The sequence below is a fragment of the Protomyctophum parallelum genome (genome assembly GCF_964188405.1).
Source record: "Protomyctophum parallelum genome assembly, chromosome: 17".
Taxonomy (NCBI): domain Eukaryota; kingdom Metazoa; phylum Chordata; class Actinopteri; order Myctophiformes; family Myctophidae; genus Protomyctophum; species Protomyctophum parallelum.
The window spans coordinates 16,527,224-16,543,336 of NC_139719.1; the positions used below are offsets into that span (position 1 = coordinate 16,527,224).

Genomic DNA, 16,113 nt, shown 5'->3' on the forward strand with positions numbered 1-16,113 from the left:
CTAACATTACAAAGATGCCCAGAACATCGAGATGAACCTGTGTAGTTTATGGCTGCTCCAACAGTAGTGGCAACATAAAAAATAAAATAAAACGGAATGTCTAATATCCACCGCGGTGGCTGAGACCAGAGCCATTGAGTAATGGTTGAGACGAAGCAGTGAAAGATACATAACGCCAGTGTACTTTATACCTCATACTTTAAATGCTTAGTATGAGGTATAAAATACAGCAGCCTTGTGTTCATAAAACAGAAAGATTTGGTATTGGGTAAGACTGGCGATATGTATCTTTCCCTGCTTCGTCTCAACCATTACTCAATGGCTCTGGTCTCAGCCACCGCGGTGGATATTAGACATTCCGTTTTATTTTATTTTTTATGTTGCCACTACTGTTGGAGCAGCCATAAACTACACAGGTTCATCTCGATGTTCTGGGCATCTTTGTAATGTTAGTGTTAGTAAAAAAGCAGGTAAAGGAGTAAAGTTTGAGGCAAACTAACATCAGTCACTCTGCCGTTCACTGTAGTGGAAGAGGTGCGCCTGGTGAGGGTTTTATCCCCGCAGCTACGTCGAGTCCGCCTACAGGAAATACGTAGGCTGCGACCATGAAACCGCTACGGAATCGGTCTATACAGTAGGTTGACAGGAGATGAGGGGAAAGACATGGGGGTGAAGACACGCAGCAAAAGGTCGCCGGGATCGGGACTCGCACTCTCAACACGCTGGCAGGATTACCAGCCTTTTATAGGTGCCTAGACCGCTAGGCCAGCCCGGGCTACATAATGTTTTTTGCAGATCTACAGGCTCACAACTCAATGTGAGCTACTGTAGTACTTAGATACTTTTCCCTGCTATACCGCGAGGAAGGCAAGCGACAGAGAGAGAGAGATTGAGAACCATGTGATAACAAATAGAACGGAGGGTGATTGTAACTGTAGATTAAAACGTGGAAAATAGGCTTAGCGGTTATGCCGTGCACAGACATATCTCTTGTTTTTGTTTGTTTCTTATCAGGTTTGTTGTTTGTTTGATATTTCTCAGAGTTTGAGGGTACACGTTGTTCCAAGTTCACATTTACCCTCCAGCACTCAGTGTCCTCAAAGCGCTGGGTCGCTCTGGACCCATTTGTGGGTCCCTACGTAAATATATACGTAAATATATTATATTATCTTAATATATATATATATATATTTTTAAACTTTCCCAAATTAAATGATTTCATTAATGAATAAACAATTGCAAGAAATTCCATAACCAAATTAGGTTCTGAGAACCAGGATAGTGTCTAATGTGTGTGAATGGGTGAATGTAATGCACAATCTATGTAAAGCGCCTTGGATAAAGACGCTATATAAATGCACCGTTTATCATTTACCACGTTACTTAAAGGACTACTTTAGGTTTTCAATCAAGGTTCATGTTTTGGCCCAGGCCGTGGCGTAACGGTCTGGGCACCTGACTGGTAATCCAGTCGCAGTGTGCCGCGGGTTCGACTCCCGAGCCCGACACGGCCTTTACTGCATGTCATCCCCCCATCTCTCTCCCGTTTCCTGTCAGCCTACTGTCTGTCCCTTCAAAAATCAATAAAAGGCGTAAGCCGCAAAAAAATATCTTAAAAAAAAAAAAAAAAAAAAAAAAGGTTCATGTTTTAGGTTGTTATTAGAGAAAGTAAAAGATGAGTGTACTTGTCATCTTCCGTTTGACATGGGACCGGGGCATTCGAACAATTGGCTGAATATGTATTTTTTACGACAAACTGACATATTCATCCTATGACACACATGGCAGCCCCCTAGTAGTCAGTTGTTTGTTTAGACTAACGGAAAACAACTGCTGTCAGTGTGGCTAGATCAAAAATAGCTGAAATAAAATAAAAAAGAACACTCATCTTTTACTTCCTCTAATAACAACCTAAAACATGAACCTTGGTTGATGGTTATTAACATTTCAATTTGCATAACGGGGCAGAGAAAACAAAGCCATCAGACATGCATACTCATTAAGATGTACTCATCGCTGTGGTGTTTGGTTTGGCAAAGCCGGAGACGCGTATGTTCTCCCCTCCACCAAACTGATGGTGTTGGCACCTAGAATGGTGTCGGGAGCAAGCTGCTCTTTTTGTGTGTGTGTGTGTGTGTGTGTGTGTGTGTGTGTGTGTGTGTGTGTGTGTGTGTGTGTGTGTGTGTGTGTGTGTGTGTGTGTGTGTGTGTGTGTGTGTGTGTGTGTGTGTGTGTGTGTGTGTGTGTGTGTGGGTGTCTGGTTTGAAACATAACAAACCCATTCAGCTTCTGTTGGCTTGCTGGCCAAAACCTTTCAATGTCAACAGATTGGGTTTATCATAAAACATTGTTGTTGTCAAGTTCAAGTAGCAAATATTATAGTTCTCTCTGGATTGCTTAGGAGGCCTCATTCACACATAAGAGACACACGCAAGAGACACACCGTAGAGACACAGGACACACCGAAGACACACAGGACACACCATAGAGACACACCGTAGAGACACAGGACACACCGTAGAGACACAGGACACACCGTAGAGACATTGTGTGTGTGTGTGTGTGTGTCTGTGTGTGTGACTGTGTGTGTGTGTGACTGTGTGTGTGTGTGTCTGGGTGTCTGGTTTGAAACATAACAAACCCATTCAGCTTATGTTGGCTTGCTGGCCAAAACCTTTCAATGTCAACAGATTGGGTTTATCATAAAACATTGTTGTTGTCAAGTTCAAGTAGCAAATATTATAGTTCTCTCTGGATTGCTTAGGAGGCCTCATTCACACATAAGAGACACACGCAAGAGACACAGGACACACCGAAGAGACACAGGACACACCGACGAGACACACCGTAGAGACTAGGGCTGACCCAAAAAAATCGATTAATCGATGTTCAATCGATACGCACGGGAATCGATTTTTTAATTTTGAATCGAATAGCCATTTAAAAAAAAGCGTCCGCTTTTGGTCCGCGAGACGGCCCCATTTGGTCCGCGAGCCATGCTCGCGCCTCGCAGCACCGCAACGCCTCCTCCCCTCTCCCCCTCACTCGTGGTGGTAACAACAAGGAAGTCAACACACACACACACACACAGCAGCCTGCACTCATGCCGCCACAAAAGAAATCTAAAGTGTGGTTGCATTTTAGAATATGCAAGGAGAACAAAGAACACATATGGGATGGCCCAAGTGGGGCGAAAAATCTGCGGCGAAAGATCCGCGGCGAATCACGCATGGGACAGGGGAAAAGGCCCCTGACCTCCTGGGCTCCAGGCGCGCTAATTTGAGCCGCGGTCATCCACACTTTTCTACCCCAAGAAAGAGCCTCGTCGGAAGGGTCTGAGAGCGGCGTAGACCGCGGCGCAAATTAGCGCGCCTGGAGCTCCAGGACTGGTGCTTTTTTTGGTGTTTTCACATCTGAGTTTCAATCGGAAGAGAAGCTTTGATTATAGGCTATATATATGTTTTTTTTTTAGAGGTAATGCCTGCGTCAGGCAGTTGACTTGTTTTATTAAGCCTAATTATTTGTGCGTCACTGCTTTCATGAAGGCTGCAACAGTTGTTGCTTCAATCAGCTTATCGTTTTAAATAAAAGAGACCAATCCAAGCATGCCTTTCTCTCCGCTATTGTTTAAGGTGCGCGCCTCGCATCGCGCACCTCGCAGCCCCCCCCCCCCGCCCCCGTTGGGTTTCGAAGCGTCGAAGATCGAAACAAATTTATATCGAAGCGTCGATCATCAAAAACGTAATCGAAGGTCAGCCCTAGTAGAGACACAGGACACACCGAAGAGACACACCGTAGAGACACAGAGACACCGTAGAGACACAGGACACACCGTAGAGACACAGGACACACCGTAGAGACACAGAGACACACCGTAGAGACACAGGACACACCGTAGAGACACAGAGACACACCGTAGAGACACAGGACACACCGTAGAGACACAGGACACACCGTAGAGACACAGGACACACCGTAGAGACACAGGACACACCGTAGAGACACAGGACACCGTAGAGACACAGACACACCGTAGAGACACAGGACACACCGTAGAGACACACCGTAGACTAGAGACACACGACACACCATAGAGACACAGAGACACACCGTAGAGACACAGGACACACCGTAGAGACACAGGACACACCGTAGAGACATCATGTGTGTGTGGGTGTGGGTGTGGGTGTGGGTGTGTGACTGGGTGTGTGACTGTGTGTGTGTCTGTGTGTGTGACTGTGTGTGTGTGTGTGTGTGTGTGTGTGTGTGTGTGTGTGTGTGTGTGTGTGTGTGTGTGTGTGTGTGTGTGTGTGTGTGACTGTGTGTGTGTGTGTGTGTGTGTGTGTGTGTGTGTGTGTGTGTGTGTGTCTGGGTGTCTGGTTTGAAACATAACAAACCCAGTCAGCTTATGTTGGCTTGCTGGCCAAAACCTTTCAATGTCAACAGATTGGGTTTATCACAGGACACACCGTAGAGACACAGAGACACACCGTAGAGACACAGAGACACACCGTAGAGACACAGGACACACCATAGAGACACAGGACACACCGTAGAGACACAGGACACACCGTAGATACACAGAGACACACCGTAGAGACACAGGACACACCGTAGAGACACAGGACACACCGTAGAGACACAGGACACACCGTAGAGACACAGAGACACACCGTAGAGACACAGGACACACCATAGAGACACAGGACACACCGTAGAGACACAGGACACACCGTAGATACACAGAGACACACCGTAGAGACACAGGACACACCGTAGAGACACAGGACACACCGTAGAGACACAGGACACACCGTAGAGACACAGAGACACACCGTAGAGACACAGGACACACCATAGAGACACAGGACACACCGTAGAGACACAGGACACACCGTAGAGACACACCGTAGAGACACAGGACACACCGAAGAGACGGCTCTCAATGCATTTCCAATGGGAGTCACGTGGTTTGACGACACAACCTTGTAGCATGTGGGGGGAGGAGGGCAGAAGAAAGGCATGCAATAAGGTTTTGTCATCAAACCACGTGACGGCACAGGACACAAGTGTCTCTTGCGTGTGTCTTATATGTGAAGGAGGCCTTAACGTCTGTAATGGAATCTGTTTGGCCACAGACCCCCATTTGTAACCACTTGAACCCCAACTAACGTCCGTGTTCTGGGGTAACCTATATGTTGGCACTAACGTCTGTGTTCTGGGGGTAACCTATATGTTGGCACTAACGTCTGTGTTCTGGGGGTAACCTATATGTTGGCTCTAACGTCTGTGTTCTGGGGGTAACCTATATGTTGGCACTAACGTCTGTGTTCTGGGGGTAACCTATATGTTGGCACTAACGTCTGTGTTCTGGGGGTAACCTATATGTTGGCACTAACGTCTGTGTTCTGGGGTTAACCTATATGTTGGCACTAACGTCTGTGTTCTGGGGGTAACCTATATGTTGGCACTAACGTCTGTGTTCTGGGGGTAACCTATATGTTGGCACTAACGTCTGTGTTCTGGGGGTAACCTATATGTTGGCACTAACGTCTGTGTTCTGGGGGTAACCTATATGTTGGCACTAACGTCTGTGTTCTGGGGGTAACCTATATGTTGGCACTAACGTCCGTGTTCTGGGGTAACCTATATGTTGGCACTAACGTCTGTGTTCTGGGGGTAACCTATATGTTGGCACTAACGTCTGTGTTCTGGGGGTAACCTATATGTTGGCACTAACGTCTGTGTTCTGGGGGTAACCTATATGTTGGCACTAACGTCTGTGTTCTGGGGGTAACCTATATGTTGGCACTAACGTCTGTGTTCTGGGGGTAACCTATATGTTGGCACTAACGTCTGTGTTCTGGGGGTAACCTATATGTTGGCACTAACGTCCGTGTTCTGGCGTAACCTATATGTTGGCACTAACGTCTGTGTTCTGGGGGTAACCTATATGTTGGCACTAACGTCTGTGTTCTGGGGGTAACCTATATGTTGGCACTAACGTCTGTGTTCTGGGGGTAACCTATATTTGGGCACTAACGTCCGTATTCTGTATTGGGGGTAACCTATATTTAACTAACGTCTGTGTTCTGGGGGTAACCTATATTTAACTAATGTCTGTGTTTTGGGGGTAACCTATATTTAACTAATGTCCGTGTTTTGGGGGTAACCTATATTTAACTAATGTCCGTGTTTTGGGGGTAACCTATATTTAACTAATGTCCGTGTTTTGGGGGTAACCTATATTTAACTAACGTCTGTGTTTTGGGGGTAACCTATATTTAACGTCTGTGTTTTGGGGGTAACCTATATTTAACTAATGTCCGTGTTTTGGGGGTAACCTATATTTGGTGCAGCACAACCTCACACGGCGTCGTAAAAGGGAAATGTACCTAATTTCCGCCCACCACTGGTTGTCAGTGGCTAAGGGAATGATCTGAACGAGGACTTCAAAAGAAAGCCTTCTGCAAGCATAATTCAAATTAAAAAAAGCAACACCACTTCTCCCATACATTCTTTATGTAATTATCTCAGAGTAAGGAAGTGTAACCGTGACCTTGCAGTAGACAGGAACATCTGTGCTTGTTTGTGGATTCTCAGCAAAAGTCTCTCTTTTTTTTTAATTTTTTGTATAATCAGGACATTGCATGGTTTGCTGATGTGTGTGATTCAAAGTCAAAGCATTGCTCTGACATCAGCGTTATTGGTGTGGACGTTTGGTTTTAGCCCTCTCTCATGCATCCATTCTGTGTGCTCCTACTTACTTAACCACAGTGCCGCTCTGCAGCAGAATAAAAACAAAGTTATTGTCCCTGCCGAGCAGTAACTACATAGTTTGTCCTTTTCTTTTTTTTCTCCTTTCTGTGTAATTAGTTTTGGTTTTTATCAGACTTGTGACTGGCCTCTCTTTTAGAGATACGGTGAGAAGTTCAGTCATAATGTGAGAGACTCGGAGTAGAACCCGATGCTCCTTGACTTGGAAAAGGAGCCAGCTTAGGTGGTCCGCGCATCTATAGTACTGATGCCTCCAGAGCATCTCCCTAGGGAGGTCCTCACTGCACGTCCCACTGGGTATAGAGATCCAGTGGCCGACCAAGGACCAGATTGGGTGATTATATCTCTACACTGGCCTGGAAACGCCTCAGGATCCCCCAGGAGGAAGTTGCTAATGTTGCTCCGGAAAAGGGAATACTGGAAATGTCTGTTGGAACTATTACCCCCGCGACCCGATTCCAGATAAGCGGTTGAAGACGGATGGATGGCTGGAGGGATAATGTCCTACTTGTACAAGAGAGAAAGTAGAAAATAGCCGATTTACAAGCTTGGCTTGTAGCTTTTCTTTTTTTCCTCTTTTCCATTTTCTGAAAAGCAATGCTTTTGGACATGGAGGGCATTCGACCGCCTGACGGCAACGTCAAGCTAATTACATTTAACAAAAAGGAAAATAAATGTTTTCACAGTGACTCGAGTCTCAATACATTAGGGAGAGAAGTGCTATGTTTACAGAATATCCCAAATTATGTTCATTCAAAAATAGTCAATACGCTGCTGAATAAGTTCCCTCAAGCACCAAAACTAATTTGGGAGTCAATATTCAGACAGCTGTCATGTAACCTTGTATGTCCAACCGTACCTTTTTTATGATTACTTTTAAACGTTTTTAAATAATGAATATAGTCGATCTACAAGCTCACGACCTTTCACAATGCGGCGCGTTTATCGCTACTTTAGGATGACACTCCTGTATGATGAAGTTAATTTATGATTAAAAGAAAAACATACAGATTTGAAAACGTAATGGAGAGATACAAGGTTTCTGCCCGACGACTGCGACGATATTATTCAGACATCTTGTCGTTCCTATTAGCATACTAAAGCTAATCAGACGCTTAATAAGCAGCGAATAGGAATGAGCACGCTCACGAGAACTCCTGAATAATACTTGCAGTGGGAATGCTAAAACACATCGTTTTAAGACCGTTGTTCCTTAAAGTGGGGTCCGGGGACCCCCAGCCCAGTTCTCTCTTCCATGCAACATGAATGGTCTCAAATCTTGATATTTCATAAAAGCAAAGGTTTAAAGTGTCGATGTGTGATTTCTTCAACTGGCCGGCTGTATGTAGAACAGCAGTAACATAGAATGATGTTTTAGATTCTAAAACATCATTCTAAAATTTTGAATGATAATGATATATATAATGATGATACATATACATTGTCATCTTACATTACATACAAACATTATTTTTATTTGGGAAGTAGCACTAGTCACGAATCACAGTTTGGAACAAAGTGGTTCAGTCATGAGATTTTATTTTGCTTTATTCTATGCGCGTAAGTCCACCGTACTATTCACTGTGCTATTCATCTCATGGTGTTGATGTTAATTTTGGGAGCTTACATATGCTTAAAACCGAGTACTCCTGTACTCTTAACTCAAGTATAAATTTGTCTGGGCTAACTATCACTTGTGGTTCAGTAATATTTGACCATAAGTATCTATACTTTGACTCGGGTACTGGGGTTGAGTACTTTGTCCACCACACTGATAACAAACTGAAGTACTGTTCCGTGCTTCCGGGTGAATATACCGCACACACCACGTTTGTGTCGGCAATAAGACATTTGAAGAGCGTCACGGGACTTGAACTCCCCGCAATTTAAAATGAGAATACATTGAGTTTTAGTGGAAAAGGGAATATTATTACAAACAAAAGCCCAACATGCAGAGTGTTCCCTGGTGGGAATGTCTGTGCTATAGTTAATTTAATAAACGTTTGAACTTGTTCCTTGCTTGGGCGAGCGCGGTCGAGTGTAGATTCCAATGCTATGTTCCACTGGGAACCTTTAGTTTGTGGTGTGTGGACCAATTAATATTTTTGTTGCATTTTGTCGGTTTCAAACCAAGCCATACAGTATACACAGTATTATTAATAAACACACGTATGAACCCTAGCATCCCTATTCTGTCATACAAGACGAATATTTGGTTGAACATACTGTATATATAAGATATACAAGCTTGTATAGATCTTCTATTTTTATCCCCAGGATAGTTGTTGGTTGGCGGTGGGAGTTCAGGTAAAAGCAGTGGAGTTGATCTCATCAATAAACAGACACAGATCTCAACATGATCCCCTCTTATCTTCACAGGGTGTTCCTTCGGGCCATTAATCAGTACGCCGCCGTGCTGAACAAGAAGTTCCTGGATCAGGCCAACTTCGAGCTGCAGGTGAGAGTGACACGGCGCTCTGATGAAGGCATGGCGTGTTTAGTATAACCCATTCTGACCTGAGATCAGATTCTAAAAAATGTCTTCTACATCCTGACGGTTTTCTGAAAAAGCTATGTTTCTATGTCAGTCGTTCTTCAATTTTTCAAAAATAGCAGACCTACAAGCTCGTAGTGCGCCACTCGGTGGCGCGCTATGAGCTTGTAGATCTGATATTTTTAAATAGCTAAAGCATAACCTAATGCTAACACCAAAAGGGGTTCCCGCCCAGAATAGGATAAACACTGGCGTCTCCCCTCCCGCCTCCCCCTCCTCCCTCCCGCCCAGTTGCAATTTGTCTTTGGCGGCGGCGTGGCATTTAGATTATGCCGCTGCGCTAATGCATATGCATATATGCGCTAATGCATATACGCGACGCCAATCAGCAAACCGTTTATATGCTGAATGTTTGTCAGGGCAGCGAGGGAGGGGGGAGGGGAGCTGGCAGAGGAGTATAGGGCGAGTTGGAGCCTCTTATAATGGCTGTACTAATGGTAAATAAATGGTAAATGGTGCATTCATATAGCGCCTTCATCCAAGGCGCTTTACAGAGATTGTGCATTACATTCACCCATTCACACACACACACATTCACACACCGATGGCGGCGGAAACCATGCAAGGCACCAACCTGCACATCGGGAGCAATTAGGGGTTAGTGTCTTGCTCAAGGACTTTTCGACAGCAACTCTGGGGGAGCCCGGGTTCGAACTGGCAACCTTGCGGTTACCATCCAGCCACTCTACCCCTGAGCCACCGTCGCCCCTGGACTACCTCTCTCTCCGTATCTATACTTTGACCCCGGCTATGGTCTTCCTTACCCAGTACTCATACTCAGGTGGTGAGAGTGTCGTCACAATCGTGCTATACTTTAGCACAGTTTCAAAACAACTTACAGTGTGCGTTCATTGATCTCAAATCAATGCGATCGGATGATTATGTAATCATTGTTACCGGCCTATAGCTGAACATTTTAGTGCTAGCGGGGACTGACTGCGGGACTTAAAAAATGTCCTGGCTAATGGACGGCGCGTTAATGAAGCAAAACGACGAGGAGAGAGAGAGAGAGAGAGAGAGAGAGAGAGAGAGAGAGAGAGAGAGAGGTGGTTAAACGATTCACGGTAGAAGGCATGGCATTAAGTAAGCACTCCACCGGGTCCCGGCGGCCTTATAATTGTGGCTGTTTTAATTTTCCACCGGGCTTGGGGCTTGTTAGACCTTCTCTACACTACATGCACGCACGCACACACACACACACACACACACACACACAAAGTCACTGAAAAGACATTAGCATATAGAAATCATTGGGTGGCCACATAAATTACTAAAATAATAAATGTGCGGCCGTCGCATTCCTGGAATATTTCAACCTGTGCCTCTGAAAGAGAGCAGCCTCCTCCACTGCTTACTTTTCTAAATGTGTCGTATCATCGCTGTTGGTGTTTGTCCAAAAATATTTTAAAGATTATTTTTTACCCCAAATTATTTTAAACGACGTCTTCTAAACCCGTCTTTTTTCCCCCCATTGTCTTTCCCGGCTAAACCCTCTAAACCCGCCATTTGTTTTATGTTTAATTTGCGTTTTTTTATAATAACTTTTAAGACTTAAGAGGTTTCCCTCGGACAGAGCGACAAGGATGACGATATTATATACAGTATAAACACTTCAACTTTAAAAATAGGATTAAGAAAATAGTTATTACATTCTAAAATCCTTATTGTCTGTTGAAAAGACTTAAAGACGAGGGCTCCGTTTCGTACCGGATCCAATCCTTCTCTGGGCTGTTTCTGGTCGGCCAGAATGTGTCTCGGCTCCGTTGGGTTCGGTCCAGATATTACCGGTTATGGACCCGTGCTACCCTCTACTCTGCGGTTTGGTGGGAAGAAGAAAAATGCATTTTTAAGAAGTGAAAAGTGCCGAAAACATTAGCTAGAAACACAAAACATTTTAAAAGTGTGAAGTTGAAGTGGATTGGCTATTTTCACTCCTTTTGTGTGACACTCTTGTATATGACGAACTATAGGGCATTAATCTGTCCCATAAAACAGTTGAAATAAGAGCTACCATATACGTAATCATTTCAATGTGCTAACAGCTTAAACTGGCTCTGTTTTCAACAGCCTTTTAATCCCCCCTGCAGCTGAATTCATTAAACACTGTTCTTGTTTCACGAAACAATAATTGGACCTCTGCTTTTTATGTTGTATGAATAGTACTAAAGGTTTTATTTTCTCCCTTTGTTCTGTTCCATTAAATCTCTGTGTGTGTGTGTGTGTGTGTGTGTGTGTGTGTGTGTGTGTGTGTGTGTGTGTGTGTGTGTGTGTGTGTGTGTGTGTGTGTGTGTGTGTGTGTGTGTGTGCGCGTGCGCGTGTGCGCGTGCGTTTGCGAGACAGTTAACCACTTCCACTATAAAAATAGTGAAATGTTTCAATAGCAGCCATACCCCCCCCCCCCCCCCCCCCCCCCCAAAAAAAAATTCAGACAAAACAAAAACAAAACAAGGAAATCATCACAAGCTTAGACCACATATTACCATATTTCTACTTTTGTGCTACACTCTAGTATGATGGCTGAATGTAGGGCATTAATTTGTAACGAGTCAGAATTACAGAGATAGTCATACATGAAGGTTTGTGCCCAACAGCAGGGACATGATAAGACATGCTATAGTGAGAGCATGCTGTGAGGTACCCAGCTGTGTCTATGTGAAAGTACTGTCCCTGGCACCGAAAACCTCCGCTTTCCAGCTGCCAACATCACTGGTCTCTCATCTTCTAAAGAGGGGTCTCTCTCTCTCTCTCTCTCTCTCTCTCTCTCTCTCTCTCTCTCTCTCTCTCTCTCTCTCTCTGCCGGGCATTCCCATTTGTCCTTCTGTCCCTTATCTGCAGCGTTGGGGCTGGGTAGAGCTGTCCAGGCGTAGCTGCAGTGCACTCTACAGCCCCAGTATCTTTTAATGTCTCCAACCGGCCCACTAAATATCACCACCCAACACAACAAACACATTACTGAATGTATTCCTCTCTCTCTCTCTCTCTCCCCCTCCCCTCCATATCAGCTGTGGAACAACTACTTCCACCTGGCCGTAGCCTACCTTACCCAGGAGTCCTTGCAGTTGGAGAACTTCTCGAGCGACAAGAAAAACAAGATCTTTCACAAGTGAGTCCAACTGTTCCTCCTACACACTATCCTTGTGTTATTGTTTCTCTGCATAGTGCAGTACTGTATAGGTGACTTTATTGTTTTTCGTCTCCATTCCTGCCTCTGTATTGCTGTATACGACAGTATTTTCATGATATGATGACCATCCAGGTGGTGACCTGGGTGAGTGAGTGTCGCCACCATGTGACACACACACACACACACACACACACACACACACACACACACACACAAACCCCGGGTGTGATCAGCCTGTGGTGGGCCAACCTCAACCTGTCTTTTGATAAGTGAGCGAAATATCCAAGGAGGTCGGTGCCAGTGGCGTTTCCAGGAATTACATTTTGGGCAGGCAAGAATTACATTTTGGGCAGGCAAGATGTGTTAATTGTCGTCTCCCAGCGCACAATCAGTAGCACTAAAGGTTTTCAAAGAGATATACCTGCCAGACGAGTAGGATACAAAGGCTGAAAGGCACGCATTTGCATTCGAATGGGTGATTCGGGTCTTGTTTTTGTCCTCAGTGTATGGATTTTGGCCAGGCAGAAAATGGATTTGGACAGGCGGATGCCTGTCCTCGCCTTATTGTAGATACGCCTCTGGTCCGTGCACACGACTGAAGATGTGTCGTGCTGGTGGCTCCACATATCCAACCCCTGCACCCAAGAGGACATCTCAGAACCATTCAATTGTTGGGCTGAATAATTAGAGATATTGAACAACCAGTCCTATTTAGGCCTGACGTCGAAATAAATAAAAAGTTTTCTGAAAGAATATTATATTCAAAGATCTGTGCCACATTTTCACGATAAAAAACTAAAGGCAGACCTAAAGCTCGTAGATCTGCTATTTTTCAATAGCTAAATTATAACATAATGTCGTTGAACAGAATGGGTTAAGAATCCATAAACGTGCCCTGCACATGTGCGTCTCACACACATACATAAAAAAGAAAAATCGATTGATCTTTTTTAATGTTATGTCAAAAAGGGTCAATACAAGTACAAAACAATGCATTAGCTGAAATAACAAGGTATGGATAAGAAAACACAATTCCACAATGGAGTCTTATCTCCATTGTGGTTCTTGGAAAAATAACGAAATGAAACAACAGGAAGGCCAGCTTATTTATCATGGGACCCCCAGCTGGTTATGAGGAGATATGATATGATATGATATGATATGATATAGTACTTTATTGTCAGTTCACACTGAAATTTGTCTTGCGACACAGCAGCCAAGTATGCAGAAACACATATACAAAACACAAATAACAAGACAGTTTACATACATAAAGACATGAGCAATATCCACCGCTTAGATTATCCTGTGGCTACTACATCTCCTGATTAAGCCTCAAGGTCGACTGGTAGACAAAGGACCTCTTTAGTCTGACCTTATTGTATGCTGGTACACCATCCCCTTCCTGAAGGTAGCAACCTATATTCTCCATACAACACATGCTTAGTATTAGAGGTGATATTCCTTGCTAACCTTAGGATGCTGTTATCATATGTGGATGTATAACGTTTCTGAAGTTGTTGTCCAACAATCTTTGAACAAATGTTCAGTTGTTGCAGCAGTTGTGACTTTAGGGCTGCAGACAAACATCCATACCTACCTGGTGGTACTACAGTGCTGAAGAACACTCAGGACCTTGCATTGCATTCTTCTCTGCGACAAAACCAAGTCCCTTATCTCTTCTCATAGAAGAGATAATTCAATTGAATTCAATTCAAAGGGCTGTATTGGCATGAGAAACATACGTGCACATGCAAGTGGTCTTATCGCAATGCATCCCACACAAACAACGCAGGAATACAGAGAGCCCTCATGGCTCCTACTGCAGGCAGGCAGCACTATAGACGCTGCCCCCCCCCCCCCTCCCCTCCCCTCCTCTCCTTCTTAACCCATTCTGAACGGGCACCCATTTTGGTGTCAGCATCATGTTATGCTTTAGCTATTGAAAAATAGCAGATCTACAAGCTCATATCGCGCCACCGAGTGGCGCGATACGAGCTTGTAGGTCTGCTATTTTTTGAAAAATCAAAGAACGACTGACATTTTAGAATCTGATCTCAGGTCAGAATGGGTTCATCAGACCAGTGTGTGTCCGGCGGAAACCTCGTATGAATCTGATCTCAGGTCAGAATGGGTTAACAAGGCTGTGCGTGCGTGCAGCCTTGGATGGTCTCTCTCTGGGGGGGAGCGCTTGGAGAAGCGTGCCTCATGCTCACATGTGAAGTACAAGGCGAGTGTCAGGGATGCCGTCCCCGGAATTCCATATCCATGCTGCTGGCTGCCTGCTCGCCTGCTCCAAATCCTTTCAAAGCCTTTTCTGCAGCGTACACGTGTCGTTGCCGGGGGGATTTCTCTCTCCCCTACTGTCTCAGCGCCTCTCGCTAGCTGAAGGGATGAAATGTACACCCCCCTCCTCCTCCTTCTAGCTCCAGCCTGCCTGCCTGCCTCCCTGCATGTCAATCGCTGAGATTAGCACTGCTGCAACCCTATGCAACTATCCACTGTTTTCTGAAGCCAGTGTTCTAAGTATCCATTGCACTTATTTTTGATCGATGACATGTTTATTTAGTTTTAGTTTTAAGTCAACAAATTGATGAATCACTTAATGTTGTCACACAAAAGGTGTTGTGCAAAATAGCAGCGCTTCATGCTTGGTTATTTTTCATAATCGATTAAATGGATTAGATGGATGAACTGTGAGATCCCTAAGTGAGATCATTGACAATCACATCCCGACCTGCCACGCCGTCACTGGGTAGCAGGAGGACTGGTCCTTTTTAAACCAATCACATCCCGACCTGCCACGCCGTCTCACTGGGTAGCAGGAGAATTGGTCCTTCTTAAACCCCATGTGGTTGACTGTAGTCCCTCGGGTCTCTATACTAGTATCTTTTAAAATCTTATAAAATAGCCAGTCGGCGGCAAGCTCACAGCACGTCGCAGCGCTGTGTCGGCAAGCTTACCCACAATACGGATGCTGGGGTTTAAGTGGTTAAACAAGTTTGGCATGTCATTTTTGAATGGTTGTGGTTTTTTTGGCATGGTTTTGTACCGTTATTTCATCTGTCACAGGGCCCTTCTTCTGCGTTAGTATTCCTTACAGTTACATTATGTCGATGGAGTCTGACTCGTGGAGCCTTAATGTGTAAATGTTTTCCGGCAGTAGAGAGACCGTAGTGACCCTCATCTTCATTTAGACCATTGCTTCCCAACCTTTTTATATACTGAAGTACCACCACCGTCCAAGTACCACCATAATAACTGATTCCATTCCTGAGCCAATAATGCTGCTGCTCTGACAAAACACTCTCTAATCACCAATCAGCACAACTGAGGATATTTCTAATGTGATTAATCGTTCTCAAATCTTCTATTACGGTATTTTTCACTTTTTGTTTTGTTGTGATGAGGATCCTCCCTACTATAGAGTGTTCTGACCATGTAAGGAGTTCCTCCCTGTCCCCAGTTAACCCCTGGGGTGAATAAAACCCAGTGGTCCTATAGGGAAGCTCTGATTTAGACTTGGAGGTTGTGGACGTTGGCCAAGTGCTTTTATTTGCAGGCCCTTATCAACACACACAGCAGGCCCTTATCAACACACACACACACACACACACACACACACACACACACACACACGCACACACGCACACACGTTT

General features: G+C 44.7%; 1 protein-coding gene across 1 annotated transcript in view; it reads left to right on the plus strand.

The window, feature by feature from the left end:
• dock1 (dedicator of cytokinesis 1) overlaps positions 1 to 16,113 on the plus strand; it is a 459,680-nt gene that overhangs the window by 332,228 nt on the left and 111,339 nt on the right. The window contains exons 30-31 of the mRNA XM_083788125.1: positions 9,156 to 9,234; positions 12,333 to 12,433. Of these exons, the coding sequence (XP_083644251.1) occupies positions 9,156 to 9,234; positions 12,333 to 12,433 (180 nt within the window). The remainder of the gene's footprint in view (positions 1 to 9,155; positions 9,235 to 12,332; positions 12,434 to 16,113) is intronic.